This window comes from Theropithecus gelada, chromosome 6 (assembly GCF_003255815.1).
Source record: "Theropithecus gelada isolate Dixy chromosome 6, Tgel_1.0, whole genome shotgun sequence".
Classification (NCBI taxonomy): Eukaryota; Metazoa; Chordata; class Mammalia; order Primates; family Cercopithecidae; genus Theropithecus; species Theropithecus gelada.
This window is the reverse complement of record NC_037673.1, coordinates 137216519-137233141: the sequence shown is the minus strand read 5'-3', so window position 1 is coordinate 137233141 and position 16623 is coordinate 137216519. Positions and strand designations below refer to the sequence as shown.

Below are 16623 nucleotides of genomic sequence, written 5' to 3'. Positions count from 1 at the left end.
CTACTTAAAATACAAAACTTAGCCAGGCAGGCGCCTGTAATCTCAGCTGCTCAGGAGGCAGGAAAATTGCTTGAACCCACGAGGTGGAGGTTGCAGTGAGCCGAGATCGCACCATTGCACTCCAGCCTGGGGGACGAGAGTGAGACTTCGTCTGAAGAAAATAAAATAAAACAGAATAAAATAAAATGCAGTACGTATACATCATTGAATACTATGCAGCCATAAAGAAAGAAAAAGATCATGCCCTTTGGAGCCCATTGGATGGAGGTGCAGGCCATGATCCCAAGTGAATTAATATAGAAACAGAAAACCAAATGCTGTATGTTCTCACTTATAAGTGGGAGCTAAAAGAGAATGTGAAAAGACAACACCCTCAATGAGAAAATCTTTGCAAATCATATATCTAATAAAGTAATTGCATCTAGAATACATAAAGAACTCTTACAACTCAACAATCGAAAAATGAATAAACCAATTAAAATTTGGGCAAAAGATCTGAATAGGTATTTCTCCAAAGACGATATAGAAATGACCAATAAGCACATGAAAAGAGGCTCAGGAGGAAGCAAAAGAAGGTTATGGGGCTTTTGATGGTGTTGAGAATTGAAGAACTCCAAAAAGTGCCAATAAGTACTCACTGGAAAGCATAGTAAAACAATTTGAGAACAATAGTCATCAGTGGAAGGGGGGAAATCGAAGGTCCTAATTCAATTATCCCTCAGTAAGAGAAAAAAATGCTTTGAAAAGAGAGATGAGAAAACACAGTAAAATATTAGAAATACAAGCAAATTCAAAACTTAGTGGAAGGGACTACAAATAGATTGGATTGTGCTAAACCTGTCTTAGCCCTATGAACTTCTCAACTAACGAATGTCTTCTTGCAGCAAAAACCCCTATACTGAGGAGGAACTGATAGGAATGGAGTCCATATGAAGCAAAATGGTGGGGGTGGGGGACAATTAAACAAAGGAAAAAGGTCCAAGTAAAAAGGGTAAATGGTGTCACAAAGTAAGATATTAAAAAATTATATTTTTATCATTTCAGAATAATAGCTGAATAGAAATCTATAGAGCAACAAAGATAGGAAAATTATCCTGGTCTGTTTCTTCTAAAATTATGGGGAAATGCTTTTCATACAAACATGAGCATAAGAAAAGGATTATGGGCAAATCTGACACAAAATTATTTTTAAAGGTGGGGAAAAATAATTATGCTAAAGGAAATAAATACACACAAGAAAGAAAATTCCACAAATTGCTATATAATATTTGAAAACAACTTAAACATTTTTGGAAAATAATGAAAAGCTATGCAAGGACACATAAATCAGAATTAGAGATACTCAGTAATGATATGATTGGAGGAAAAAAAAAGCTTTGCAAAGAGAGATGAGAAAACTCAGTAAAATATTAGAAATAAAAGCAAAATAATTTTTTCAGAAATAAACACCAAACCAGAAGGCACATGACAGCAAATAAACACTATGGATAATGCCTAAAGAAAGCTATAAAATGGAAAAAAGAATAAAAAGTAAAATTGTTTTTAAAAAGAGCTAGGTAGGATTTAGAAGTGTCAGCTACAAAATAAAGGCAAAGAATATCTCATACAAATATAAATGGAGTCATTGAAGAAGAAATCTGAAATAATAAAACAGAAGAAATACTAAAATCTATAATTTTAGAAAACTTTCCAGGAAAATAAACCTCAAAAATACTTGTATATAAACTAAAATAAAATTACATTGTCATTCAACATCTTTAAAATGAGAATATAATAGCATAGAAAAAATGTATAACTATGGAAAGAAAGTCAGAATCAGGGATAATTATATAGAGGGGAATTATTTCAAGTTATTTGAAACTTCTCATCTGTAACACCAGGAGCCATAAGATACTGGAATAAAATAAGTGTATTTAAAAATCAATTCAACAGAGGACTTACATTACCAGTATGCAGAACTGGTAATTCGAACCAACCATACCATTGGAGATATTTTAAAATGATAAAAGTATCTAACAACTAATAAAGTCACAGCAAATTAACAGGTAGAGATTCTGAAAAAGACCACAAATTCAGAAGGTAAAGTAACTTTCTGGCCACTTTGGATCTGGGTTGTTTCTATATAAGAGGTAGGGCATCAGGATGGCTGAGTAGTCTAAGGTACCAGACTCAAGACAAGGAGTGAATTCTAAAAACAGTAAAAGAAAAGTGACAAGTCACATATAAGAAAATTCCCATTAGACTAACAACAGATTTCTCAGCAGAAACTTTACAGGCTAGGATAGAATGAGATGATATATCCAAAGTGCTGAAATTTTTTAAACTATCAGCCAAAAATACTATACCCAGCAGAGCTATACTTCAGAAATGAAGGAGAAATAAAGTATTTCCCAAACAAGCAAAAACTGAGGAAGTGCATTACCACTAGACAAGTCCTACAAGAAATACTTAAAGGAATCCTACAACTGTTTGGGTTTTTTTTTTTCCTTTTGTGAAGAACAGGGTCTTGCTATGTTGCCCAGGCTGGTCTTGAACTCCTGGACTCAAGCGATCTTCCTGCCTCTGCCTCCCTAAGTGCTGGGATAACAGGCATGAGCCACTGTGCCCAGCCAAGAGTCCTATAAGAATCATCTGAAAGCTTAATGAATGATGTCTACCACCATGGAAATGCATGAAAGTATAAAACTCACTAGTAGAGCAAATACACAAAGAGAAAGAGAAAGGAATTAAAATTTATCATGACAATATACCACCAAATTGTAAAGGTAAACAATAAAAGAAGAACAAAGGATATACAACACAATCAGAAAACAATTAACAAAATAACATGAGTAAGTCCTCACCTATCAATAACAACCTTGAATGTAAACAGGCTATACTCCCCAATTAAAATAAATACGCTGAATGGATACAAAAAACAAGACTCAAGTATATGCTGGCTACAAGAAACTCATGTTAGCTGTCAAGACGTATAGACTGGACTTGAAGGGACAGAAAAAAATATTCCACACAAATAGAAACAAAAAGCATGTGGAAACTTCTATACTTATATCAGACAAAATAGACTTTATCTTAAAAAACATAAAAAGAGACAAAGAAGGTCATTATATAATCATAAAGGGACCAATTTAGCAAGAGAATATATGACTGTAAATATATATGTATTCAAGACTGGAGCACCCAGATATATAAAGCAAATTTTATCAGTGCTAAAGAGAAAGATTGATTCCAATACAATACTTGTTAGATACTTCAACATCCCACTTCTGGCACTGGACAGATAGTGTAGACAGGAAATCAACAAAGGAACATTGGACTTAATCTGCACTATAGACCAAATGTAGCTACCATTTACAGAACATTTCATCCAACAGCTGCAGAATACACACTCTTCTCATTATCAAATGAAACATTCTATAAGATAGACCATATTTTAGGCCAGAAAACAAGCTTCAACAGCTTTAAAGAATCAAAATTATATCAAATATTTTCTCAGATCACAGTGGAGTAAAGCTAGAAATCAATAACAAGTAGAACTTTGGAAACTGTACAAATACATGGAAATTAAACAACATGCTCCTGAATGACTATTGGGTCAATGAAGAAATTAAGAAGAAAATAAAAAAAATTTCTTGAAACAAATGAAAATGTAAGCAAAACATGCCAAAACCTACAGGATACAGCAAAAGCAGTACTAATAGGGAATTTTATGGCAATAAATGCCTACATCAAAAAAGTAAAAAGGTTTCAAATAAACAACCTAATGATGCACCTCAAGGAACCAGAAAATCAAGAACACACCAAACTAAAAATTAATAAAAGGAATGAAATAATAAAGGTCACAGCAGAACTAAATTAAGTAGAGACTAAAAACAAAATTAAAAGGATCAATGAAACAAAAAGTTGGTTTTTGAAAAGATAAACAAAATGAATAAACTGCTAGGTAGACTAACCAAGAGAAAAAAGAGAGAGAATATTCAAATGAAACCAGAAACAAAGGAGACATTACACTGATACCACAAAAATCCAAAAGATCATTACAGACTATTACAACTACACAGTAACAATTGGAAAGCACAGAGGAAATGTATAAATTACTGGACATGAAGAAGTCACCAAGATTGAACCAGGAAGAAATAGAAAACCTTGCACAGACCAATGAGTATTAAGATTGAATTAGTATTAAAAAGTCTCCCACAAAGAAAAGCCTAGAACTGGATGGTTTTACTGCTGAATTCCACCAAGCAATTAAAGAACTAACACCCATTCTTCTCAAACTATTCCAAAAAATTGGAGAGCAAGGAATTCACCCTAACTCACTCTATGAGGCCAGCATTACCTTGATACCAAAACTAGACAAGGACACAACAGAAAAAGAAAACTATAGGCCAATATCCCTGATGAACATAAATGCAAAAATCCTCAACAAAATGTTAGCAAACCAAAATGAACAACACATCAAAAAGATAATATACTAAGGTAAAGTGGGACTTATCCCAGGATGCAAGGATGGTTCAACACACACAAATCACAAGTACATCACAGCAACGTAATGAAGGAAACAAACAATATGATCATCTCAATAGATGCAGAAAAAGCATTTTATACAATTCAACTATTCTATTACCAGAAATGAAAGCAAAATAATATTTCTATTTTCCCTTCATGATAAAACTGTCAACAAATTAGGCATAGAAGAAACATACCTAAACATAATAAAGGCCATATATGACAAATCCACAACTAACATTATACTGAATGGGAAGAAGCTGAACACCTTTCTTCTGAAAACTGAAACTAGACAACGATGCCCACTTTCACCAATTTTATTCAACATAGTTCCAGAAGTCCTAGGCAGAGCAATTAAGCAAGAGAAAAAATAAAAGGAATTCAAATTGGAAAAAAAAGAATTCAAATTGTCCCTCTTTATAGACATGATCTTGTACATAGAAAAACCTATAGACTCCACCAAAAAACTTTTAGAACTGATAAGTGAATTCAGTAAAGTTTCAGGGCTGGACATGATGGCTCACACCTGTAATCTCAGCACTTTGAGAGGCCAAGGTGGGTGGATCACTTGTGCCCAGGAGTTCCAGACCAGCCTGGGCAACATGGCAAAACTCTGTCTCTACTAAAAATACAAAAAATTAGCCAATCATCGTGTTGCACACCTGTAGTCCTAGCTACTCCTGAGGCTGAGGTGGGAGAATCAGTTGAACCTGGAAAGTTGGGGCTACAGTGAACCATGATCATGCCACTGCACTCAAGCCTAGGTGACAGGAGTGAAACTCTGCTTCAAGAAAAGAAAAAAAGTTTCAGAATACAAAATCAACATACAAAAATGAGTAGTGTTTCTATACACCAATAATGAACTAGTGAAAAGGATATTAAGAAAACAATCCCATTTACAATAGCTACTAAAAATAAAATATTTAGGAATTAATTTAACCAAGGAGGTGGAAGTCCTCTACAATGAAGACTACAAAACACTGATGAAAGAAATTGAAGGAGACAGAATCAAATAAAAAACATCTCATGCTCATGAATTGGAAGACTTAATGTTGTTAAAATGACCATACTATCCAAAGCAAGTTGCATATTCAATACAATCCTCCTGGTATAAAAATACCAGTAGCATTATTCACAGAAGTAGAGAAAACCATTCTAAAATTCATATAAAACCACAAAAGATCCTGAATAGCTGAAGCAATACTCAGCAAAAAGAACAAAGCTGGAGGCATTACACTACCTGACTTCAATATATACTATAAAGTTTTAGTAACCAAAACAGCATGATATTGGTATAAAAACAGACACATAGACCAATGAAACAGAATAGAAAATCAAAAAGTAAATCCATGTATTTATAGCCAACTGATTTTCAACAAAGGTGAAAGAACACCTTCAACACACAATGGGGAAAGAACAGTCTCTTCAATAAATAGGGCTAGGAAAACTGAATATTCATATGCAGAAAAATGAAACTAGACCCCTAACTCTCATCATATACAAAAATCAACTCAAAATAAAGACTTAAATGTAAGACAAAACTATAAAACTACTAGAAGAAAACAAAGGGGAAACACTTCAGGACATTACTAGGCACAGATTTTATGGCTAAGACTTCAAAAGCACGGGCAACTAAAACAAAAACAGACAAATGAGATTATATCAAACTAAAAAGCTTCTGCACAGCAGGAAACAACAGAGTGATGGAAAAACTTGTAGAATGGGAGAAAATATTTGCAAACTATTCATACAACAGGGAACTAACACAGAATACACAAGGAATCCAACTCAACAGCAAAACTATAATAATAATAATAATGTGATTAAAAACCAGGCAAAGGAACTAAACAGACATTTCTCAAAAGAAGACATAAAGATGATCAAGAGGTATATAAAAAAATGTTCAACATCACCAGTCATCAGGGAAATGCAAATCAAACCACAAAGAGATATCATCTTACTGCAGTTAGAATGGCTATCGGTAAAAAGCAAAAAATAACAAATGCTGGTAACAATACAGAGAAAAGGAAACTCATAAATGCTGTTGGTGGGAATGTAAATTAGCAGTGCCACTAGGAAAATAGTATGGGAGTCCCTCAAAAAACTACAAATAGAACTACCATATCATCCAGCAATTCCAATATTGGGCATTTATCCAAAGAAAAGGAAATCAATATGTCAAAATGATACCTGCACCTCCCGTGCTTACTGCAGCACTATTCACAGTAGCTACTATGTGGAATCAACCTCAGTGTCAATCAACAGATGAGTGGATAAAGAAAATGTGGTGTGTATGCACAACAGACTGGTTAGTAATTTTTCTATCCATTTGGCTTCTCACAAGTCCAGCTTGAGCTTCTTTACAGTATGACAATCTCAAGGTAGTCAGAATTCTTGCATGGTGACAGGCTTCCCCCAAAACAAATATTCTCAGAGACCAAAGCATACTGTAAGACTTCTTGTGACCTGACTTCATAAATCCCAGAATGTAATTCCAACATTAAGACCGGTCAAAGTTAAAGGAGAGAAAAATTAGACTCTGCTTCTCAGTGAGACAGTAGCAAAGAATTTGTGGAATATGCCCATAATACTAAAAGGTTTAAAATAAAAGGCTGGGAAGAGGACATCTCCTGCAAACACAAATAAAAAGAAGAGAAATGAATCAGTATAATTAATATAAAAATACTTCAAAGCAAAAACAAAAATCGGAAAGCAGAATTCTGAAGAAAGTAAATTCATAACAGTAAAATGTTTAATTTACTAAAAAGATATACTAATTCTAAATTTGTATGCACCTAATAATATAGCTTTAAAATAAATAAAGCAAAAACCGAATTCTAATATCTAAACAAATATACATTTATGGTGGAAGATTTTAACACACCTCTGTCAATAATTGATACAGTAGGCAGCTTTTTAAATGGTTACAGTATAAATTTTAATAACATTACTAACCAAGTTAACCCTGCACCTAATAATTGCATCATACACAATTATATTCAAGCACACATAGGATGTCCACAAAACGTACATATTATGCCACTAAGCAAGTTCCCACAAATTAGAAAGGTTGAAATTGTATGTTCTCCAACCATACTGAATTTTAATTAAAAAAATTAAAAGGTAATTGGAACATTGTTATATAGTTAAAAGTTGGCCGGGCGCGGTGACTCATGCCTGTAATCCCAGCACTTTGGGAGGCCGAGGTGGGCGGATCACGAGGTCAGGAGATGGAGACCTTCCTGGCTAACACGGTGAAACCCCGCCTCTACTAAAAATACAAAAAAAAAAAAAAAAAAAAAAAAAAAAAAAAATTAGCCAGGCGTCGTGGCAGGCGCCTGTAGTCCCAGCTACTCGGGAGGCTGAGGCAGGAGAATGGCGTGAATCTGGGGGAGGGAGCTTGCAGTGAGCCGAGATTGCGCCACTGCACTCCAGCCTGGGCGACAAAGCGAGACTCTCTGTCTCAAAAAAAAAAAAAAAAAAAATTAAATATGACATAAACTGTAAAATACTTGGAACTGAAGGATAGTGGAAATGCTGCATGTAAATACTGGTGGGATGCAGCTAAAACATTAATTACATAGAAATTGATTACTTTAATACATATAGTAGAAAAGAAGAGCTAAAGAGTAATGACCTAAGCATTCATTTCGAGAGGTTATAAAAGTAAGCTAAAACAAACAAAAGAAAATTGGCCAGGAACGATGGCTCACACCTGTAATTCCAACACTTTGGGAGGCCGAGGCGGGCCATCACTTGAAGCCAAGAGTTTGAGACCAGCCTGGGCAATGCAAAAATCTTAAAATGTTAACTCGTTTCAATTCCTCTTGAGTCATATGCTATTTTGTCACATTTTAAATATCATAAGAGATGATTATTTTGTTTATACAATTAATATTCTTTTAAATAAACATACAAAACAGATTCAACAAAGCTAAAAAGTGGGCTCCTTTTTGAAATAACTGATAATATGACAACCTGTTGTGCCATTTATCCAGAAAAAAGAGACAGGAAGCAAAAATAATATCAAGAACGGAAAAGGAAATATCACTATAGTTTCTGTAGAAAGTATGAGCATATAACTGAGAATTTAGATTAAACAGGAAAATACCTGAAAAAATATTGTCTACATAACTGATTCAAGAGTAAATTAAACTCTGAATGGTCTTTATACTATTAAAATTGAGTCAGTAATCAGAAATATTCCCACCAATCAAAATCTTGATACAGATAACTTCAACAGTGAGTTCTCCAATCAAATAAGAAGTAATTCAAAGATTATACAAACTTTTACAGGAAACAGAACATTTTCTGGAAGTTTTCAAAGATTATTCTTCTTTGTTAAGTATTCAACTTATGCTAGATTCTTATTTATAACTTGAATACTTAACAGAGAAGAAATTAGGAAGAAAAACAAGGACATATCAGTATCACCTGGAATAAAGATGCAAAAATATTTTGGAAATTTAACAAAATATGTAGTATATAAAAAGGATTATAAATTATAATCAAATTATGTTTATCCAAGGAAGTAGAGGTTGATTTGCCATAAGAAAACCACAAATCATAAATTCAACACATGAACATTGCCAAAGAAAAAATTTATACCTCCCTCAAAAGATGCAGATAAAATATTTGATAACATTCAACCTCAATTATAATGTTTTAATTTTTATGTTGAGACATGGTCTCACTCCGTCACCCAGGCTGCAGTGCAGTGATGTGATCACAGATCATAGATCACTGATCAACCTCCCCAGATCAGGCTAGCCTTTTAAAATAAAAAAAAAAATTGGATAGAATAATTCCTAGAGCTCACAAAGGGCTGGAAATATTTCACATTCCTACCAGTCAGAGAAGAGAGACCTGTTAATGCACAGGGCATTAGGTGGTGTCCTCAGGAAAGTATTGCTGTAATAGAAGGCCAAATTAGTGCTGCACTAAAAGCTGCTCTGAATGTGTGCTAACAAATCTTAAAATGAAGCCTTGAAAGGAATAAATTGGTACCAAGCAACTTCAAGTCAGAGCTAAGTCCAAGACTCTTTAAAGCAGAGTTTCTCAACAGTTTTGGAACTACTGACATTTTGAGCTGACTAATTCTTTATTGTTGGGGGACTGTCTGTGCACTGTAGGATGTTTGGCAGCAATTGGATGGTGTTTAGCAGCATCTCAGAGCTCCATTATTAGATGCCAGTAGCAATTCCCTAGTTGCAACAACCAAAAATGTATCCCAGCATTGCCAAATTATCTCCTGGGTGGGAGTAGAGGGGGCAAAACTTTCTTATCGAGAACCACTGCTTTAAAGGAACACACACACACACACACACACACACACAAATTCCAGCATCTGACAATGTAAAATTAACAATGTCTAGCATCTTATCAGAGATTACCAGTCATGCAAAACAGCAAGAAAATATATCCATATAAGAAGATAGATCAAAAAAGCAAACTAAGGACAAAAATGTTGAAATTAGCAGACAACAAAGTTAAAACATCTATTATACAGTCACCAATACCTTTTGGAAATCCCTGCAAACTTCGGAAAAGAAATAATAACAAAAAACCTACCAGCTCTCTCTCTATATGTATTATACATGTGTTAGTAATTATCTGAATGCAAATAAAAAATTGAAAGAAGAATCACAAGATATTTTGCATGAGATACATGAGAGGGGAACACTGATGTGCCTAGAGAATAAAAAAGTAGAGACCAATCAAAACAGGTTTAAAAAAGAAAAAAGAAAGAAAAGTGCACTTAAAAAAAGTATTTATGTGAAAAGTTATGGAGCTCTTTAAAATAATATCTGTGTGGGTAAATGTATAAATTAAATTTTAAAAATTTAAATTTAAGATTATGATTAGCCTCATTAAAACAAACATTTTCTAAATGTTTAACTTTTCACAACGTGCAGAATTTTTTGTAAATGCTCAATTGCACAATAAATACTTAGAACTATTAAGAATACAACAGAAACAAAATATTCTTGTTTTGCACATTTCATTATGGTTTCTGAGTTAAGATTTCACTCTGAAGAATAATCCAACACATAATGTCCAGAGCAGAGTTGTTAAATCCGATAACAACTAACAAAATTAAAATAAAAGGGAAGAATAATTTGAAATTGGCAGGAAAGATGTCTTAAACAACTGCAAAGAAGGCTAAAGTGTTTACTAAGATAATATTTAAAAAGATAAGCTTACCTCTTTCAAGCATTCTGAGTCCTCCCTCTGGCCTGTTCCCTCTGCAGAACCCAGACAAGGAGGAAGGCTGGGACTGAAGGCCATGAGGTCCGTCTTAGCTGGGCCCTCCCCAGAGCACACCCTCTGCTGCCTCTGCTGCGAGTACGACCAACTCCCTACCGCGCTAGAGCACACCAGAGTGGGCTTGCCCAGGGCGCACGCGCCCTCAGTGTGCGGCGACGAGCACCGCAGCGCAGTATACAGTAGCAGCGTGAGCACCAACAGGCTGGACACTGCGCAGATCGCAATGATCAGGTACACGTTGACATCCACCAGCGCCGCTTCCTGACCCACAGCGCCTGCGGACGCCCTCGACGACGCCTTTGGCTGTTGGCCGCTCTCCACCAACGACAATAGCACCGTTGCCGTGGCCGTCAGCGCGGGCTCACCGTGGTCCTTCACCAGCACCAGAAGGCGGTGGCGCCGGGCGTCCACCTCGTCCAGAGTGCGTGTTGTGCTGATCTCGCCAGTGTACAGCCCCACACGGAACGGGATGCGCGAGCCGACCGCCGCCGGTTGCAATTCATACGAAAGCCAAGCATTGTAGCCGGAATCGGCGTCCACTGCGCGCACCTTCGCCACCACGTGGCCTGCACCCACCGACCGCGGCACCAGCTCGCTCACTGTGCCTCCAGCGCTGCCAGCTCCGGGCGTCAGTAGAGCCGGCGCGTTGTCGTTCTCATCCAGCACGAACACCTGCAGCGTCACGTTGCTGCCCAGAGGCGGCACGCCCGCATCCAGCGCGCTCACCTGGAACTGCAGCAGCTCCAGTTCCTCGTGGTCCAGCGGCTGCAGCACGTACACCTTGCCGCTCTGCGCGTGCACCGACACGTAGCTCGACAGCGCGCGCTCGCCCACCCGCCGCTCCACCAGCGAATAGGACACCAGCGCGTTCTCCTGCGCGTCCGCGTCCCGCGCAGACACCGTGAAGATGTGGCAGCCCGGCGGGTTGTTCTCTTTCACGAACACCGTGTACTCGGACTGCGCGAACGCCGGCGCGTTGTCGTTCACGTCGGCCACTCCCACGGACACGCTGGCCGTGGCCCACAGCGAAGGCGAGCCCCCATCCCGCGCGGTCACCACCAGTTCATAGGCCGACACGCTCTCTCGGTCCAGGGCGCTGTCCAACACCAATGAGTAGTAATTCTTGTAGGTGGACACCAGCTTGAAGGGGACGTGCGGCGTCAGGGTGCAGGTGACCTGTCCGTTTGAGCCAGAGTCACGATCGGACACACTGATGAGGGCAATGATGGCGCTAGGCTGAGTGTCTTCTCTGATGGGGAGTGACAAAGAAGTGATGGTAACCTCTGGGGCGTTATCATTTACATCTAGTACTTCCACCAAAAGGGTACAATGACCCGCCATTGGAATATTTCCTTTGTCAACTGCCTCTACAGATATTTCATACAATTTCTTTTCTTCGAAATCTAGTTCGCCTTTTGTCCTAATTTCTCCGTTGTTGGGATTTATGGTAAATGCATATACCACTGCAGGCGATACAGGCCTTCTAAATGAGTAAACTATATCTCCATTTGTACCATCATCAGGATCTGTGGCATTTAGTTTGATCACTAATGTTCCATTGAATGCGTTCTCTAACATCGTCACTTTATAAACGGATTGGTAAAATTCCGGGGCGTTATCATTCACGTCCAGAATCGTGATGAGCAGTTGAACTGTGCCAGTCAGTTCGGGTTTACCTCCATCACTGGCTGTCAGTAATAAAGTATGTTCCTGAATTTCCTCTCTGTCCAGTGTTTTCCTCAGTATAAGTGATAATGAAGACATTTGCTCACGACTATTTTGTGTGTCCAAAGCGAAATAATCGTTGGGATAGAGTCGGTAGGTCAATGCCGAGTTTACTCCAATATCTGCATCGGATGCGCCATCTAGTGGAAATCGAGTTTCTGGAGGTCTAGATTCTGCAATGGTTATTCGTTTCTTGCTTTCAGGAAATACGGGCGGGTTGTCGTTAATGTCCCTCACCTTCACCTCCACATGGAAAACCTGTAGCGGCCTGTCCACGATCACCTCCAGGTGGATGCTGCACTCCGCGCTCCGCCCGCACAGCTCCTCGCGGTCGATCCGAGAATTCACAAACAAAATGCCATTCTGCAGATTTACCTCCAGAAGGTCCCCGTGTGTTTTGGACGCCACCCGGAACAGGCGCGGCACCAGCTCTGCCAGCTCCAGCCCCAGGTCCTGAGCAATGCGCCCCACGAAGGTGCCGTGTTTTGCTTCCTCGGGGACGGAGTAGTGGAGCTGGCCACTACCCGTCTCCCAGGCTGCGAGGATCAGAAGCCAGAGCAGTAGTTGCCGCTGTCTTGGGCCTCCTTGCCAGGAAAACACCATGATACACTCCAAAACCCTCAGAGATATCTGCAATACATACAATGCCTTACCTCAAACTGCCTCTCAACGCCCAAGTTTTATGGCTTCCTAGTGCGGGAGGATTCTCAAGAGGTATTCCGCTTTCTGCTATGTTTTCTGCAGGAAGAAACAAACGGCGGCTCTTTCTTCGCGGAAACGTTCTCAGTGAAGAGCGACACCATGCGCATGAACGTGTAAGTGTAAGTATGACTCAGTCTTCATATTTTCCATTGATGCAGGATTTTTTGCCTGCATTTCCTGACATTTTCACTGCAAATACGTAATTGAAGATTAAATGTTTACCTTCCCAGAAGCAGCAAATCACTGCATTCTGCTCAGTATTTGATATTAGTTGACAATTGGTTGATGAGTTTCATCTTGCCACAAATTTATTTTTCCATGTGTAAGACTTCCATGCAGAACTTGAAAAGACAAATATTCGACGTTCATTGTGGGACAATTGATCTGTAGTTCTGCATAGTCACGTAGGTTTTTGTGGGACTGTCCTTTTCCTGTAATATTTTTCAAGACCTCCTCACACAACAGCCATTGACTCCAAAAGGAAACAACAATCACATAAGAATAAAATGGGTGACGGTGAAAAATATTGATAAGCGATATATCAGACTTTGAATAAATACACCATATTTATAAATTTCCCTCAATGTTACTTGAGATGTGGATACAATATTTATATTCAAAAGAAAGTGTTCAGTCAATATGTGTGTGATTTTGTATGTCAGTGTGTGTATGTGCATAAACACAATAATTTAGACACAACAATGATTTAAGGTTTTGGATTCTGTTTTTATAAAATATTCCTGGAACTAGTATTCTATTTATTTAATAGAATTTAACTTACCGCCCCCGGCTGCAATTCATACAAAAGCCATGCATTGTAGCCCAAATTGGCTTCCTAGTTAAATAGAATTTAACCAGTAGGTTAAATTTTCCATTTTCTCTCTCCATCTTACTTCATCATCACTGAGTAAAACCTTGCCATCATTTAAATTGACTCTAATTTTCCAAGAAACAATAGCTAGACAAAGATGTTAACATATCTTTAGCAAGGAAGAGAAGAAGAGGATCTCACTTTTATCTATTGTTATAACTCAAGCCACAAAATCCCAGGCCAAATAGTGTAATGAAAAATATATCATCACTCCAATAATTATCTGGCCTATTCTGTGCACAACTCTACAGGAAATGACTGTTGGATTTATTTCCATAACTCTGCTCTCCTCTAAAAATTTAGGCCGAGAATTTGATATTCTCTTACCCTCATCATCCTCTCCTGCTCCATTACTTTTACCAACATACTATTCCTCTTATAATGGAAATTGTTCATCGACTCTCTAATTCTTCCTATCTGGCTCTACATTTCTTTATTTACCTCTTCACATAATTAGACTACATAGTCAACCATTTAAAATATGCCCTTTCAGACACTCTAGAGTCATTCACCTATTTGTATTACTTATCTAACATTTTTTTTAGCCTCCAACACACAGTTACCCTGACAATCCATTTTCTCTATTCTTCCTATTAAGCTGCTCAATACTGTCACTTAACCATGACTATTCTCTTCAAGTTTACTCTCACCTTTACCTCAGTTGGGCTCTCAAGTAAATTAACTCCTCCCTCTTGCTTACAGATTCTTCTGTATTCTCTTCCCTTTCTTCTCAAATTCTCAACCTCATTTCCATCAGTTCACTTTCAGATGATGCACACATTGAGAGATGTCACCAAACAGAAATTCAATAGCTCTCTTCTCAAGTCATTTTCCTTATATTATCTGTTTTCATTGTCTACTAATTGTAAGGAAAAACTGTTCCCACTTTCAAGGTCAACCATACGCTCTTAAGAATCATTTTCTATTCTCTCATAGTTTTCATCTAAATTCTCCTGCTGCCTGTCTTATTTTTAGTATCTTATTTTTTACTTGTTTCTTTCACTCACACTATGAAGATATTCAAACATCTTTAACTAAAATATGTATACACACACACACACACACACATACATTTAAACGTTCTACTTCTGGGGGAAAACCTATTCTGTTTATCTTTTTCCCTTCATGTTTAACTTCTAACATATACTTGATATATTGCACTTTGAGCTTTATTTCAGCTTCCTGTTGTCTATCCTCCTATGATTTTAAGCCTACTGTAATAGGTTGAATTGTGGTCCCCAGAAAGTTATGCCCACATCTCAATCCCTGGAACCTGTGGATTTTACTTTATTTGGTGAATGATATGATTAAGTTAAGGATCTTGAAAGGACTTTATCCTGGATTATCCAGATGGGCACTAAATACAATCACATGTAACTTTGTAAAACCAACACAAAGAGAGAGACATGGAGAGGAGGAGGCAATGTGACTGTGAAGGCTGAGAAGGCTGAGATTGGAGTGGTTCAGCCACAAGCCAAGGAACACCAACAGCCATCAGAAACTGGAAGAAATAAAAACCAGATTCTTCCCTGGGGCCTCCAAAGAGAGTATAGCCCTGACAACACCTTGATTTTGGACTTCTGGTCTCCAATACTGAGACATAATAAACTTTTGTTGTTTTACAGCACCCAGTTTGTGGTCGTTTGTTATAGCAGCCACAGGAAGTGACACACTTACCCACCTAAGTACCTGGACACATTGTTTTTCACTTTTCAAATGTCTATCTTGACAATTTTATTCTTTCATAGATTTATTTTTTCCCTAAAGGAGTTGTTCCCAAAATCTATATCAATAATCTCTTCTGAGATCCAGACCCATATTTCCAATCACAATGGTATTCTCTTAGGACCTCAAAGTAACATTTTCTTAAATGTTCATCTCCATTCCCTACCTGCTCAAATATGCATAAACTGTTTCTCCAACACTGTTCTGCAAGTTGGTTAACGGCAATCTCATCTTCTCAGTTGAACAAACTAAAAAAGTGAGAGTCACCTTCTACTTTTGTTTTTCTCTTATCATTTGTATTGAGTCTGTCATTATTTGGCTGTTTTTACTTTGTCAATGCCTCTTGTCTTTTTCAATTCATTTCTACTGCCATAATTTAAGTCTCCATTACTTGATACCTAATTTATTAAGAAAGAAATAGCTTTCCTGCTTTCACAATCTCCCCTGCCCTAATCCTTCAAGTACACATTTATCACCATATACTCTGCAGTTGTTCATACTTATCTCCCCATATGTAATACTTTCTTGGTAAAATGTTATCTATCTTTCAAGACACTCTTCAATAAAAGATCTGATTTCTAGGGCTTACTCCCATTTCTAAGATAGAGAGGAATGCCGAGGTAATACATTTCAATACCATATATTTATTTAAAATTATTGATTGAAGCTGGGAGTGGTGGAGCCTGCCTGTAGTCCCAGCTACTTGGAAGGCTGAAATGGAGGATCACTTGAACCTAGAAGTTCTAGTCCAGCCTGCACAACATAGCAAGATCCCCATATGTTTTTTTTTTTTTTTTTTTTTTTTTTTTTTTTTTTTTTTTTTT

General features: G+C 37.5%; 1 protein-coding gene across 18 annotated transcripts in view; it reads right to left on the bottom strand.

Annotated features, from left to right (window-relative positions):
• The window catches only part of LOC112625707 (protocadherin alpha-C2), a 203975-nt gene that overhangs the window by 106773 nt on the left and 80579 nt on the right, over positions 1-16623 (bottom strand). For 2 of the 18 annotated variants that reach the window (XM_025386866.1, XM_025386871.1), the window contains exon 1: positions 10714-13238. The exons of the other annotated variants lie outside the window; for them this stretch is intronic. In XM_025386866.1, coding sequence (XP_025242651.1) covers positions 10714-13104 — 2391 coding nt within the window. In that variant the 5' untranslated portion in view covers positions 13105-13238. Of the gene's footprint in view, positions 1-10713; positions 13239-16623 lie in introns of those variants that run through there. 18 annotated transcript variants of the gene reach the window in all.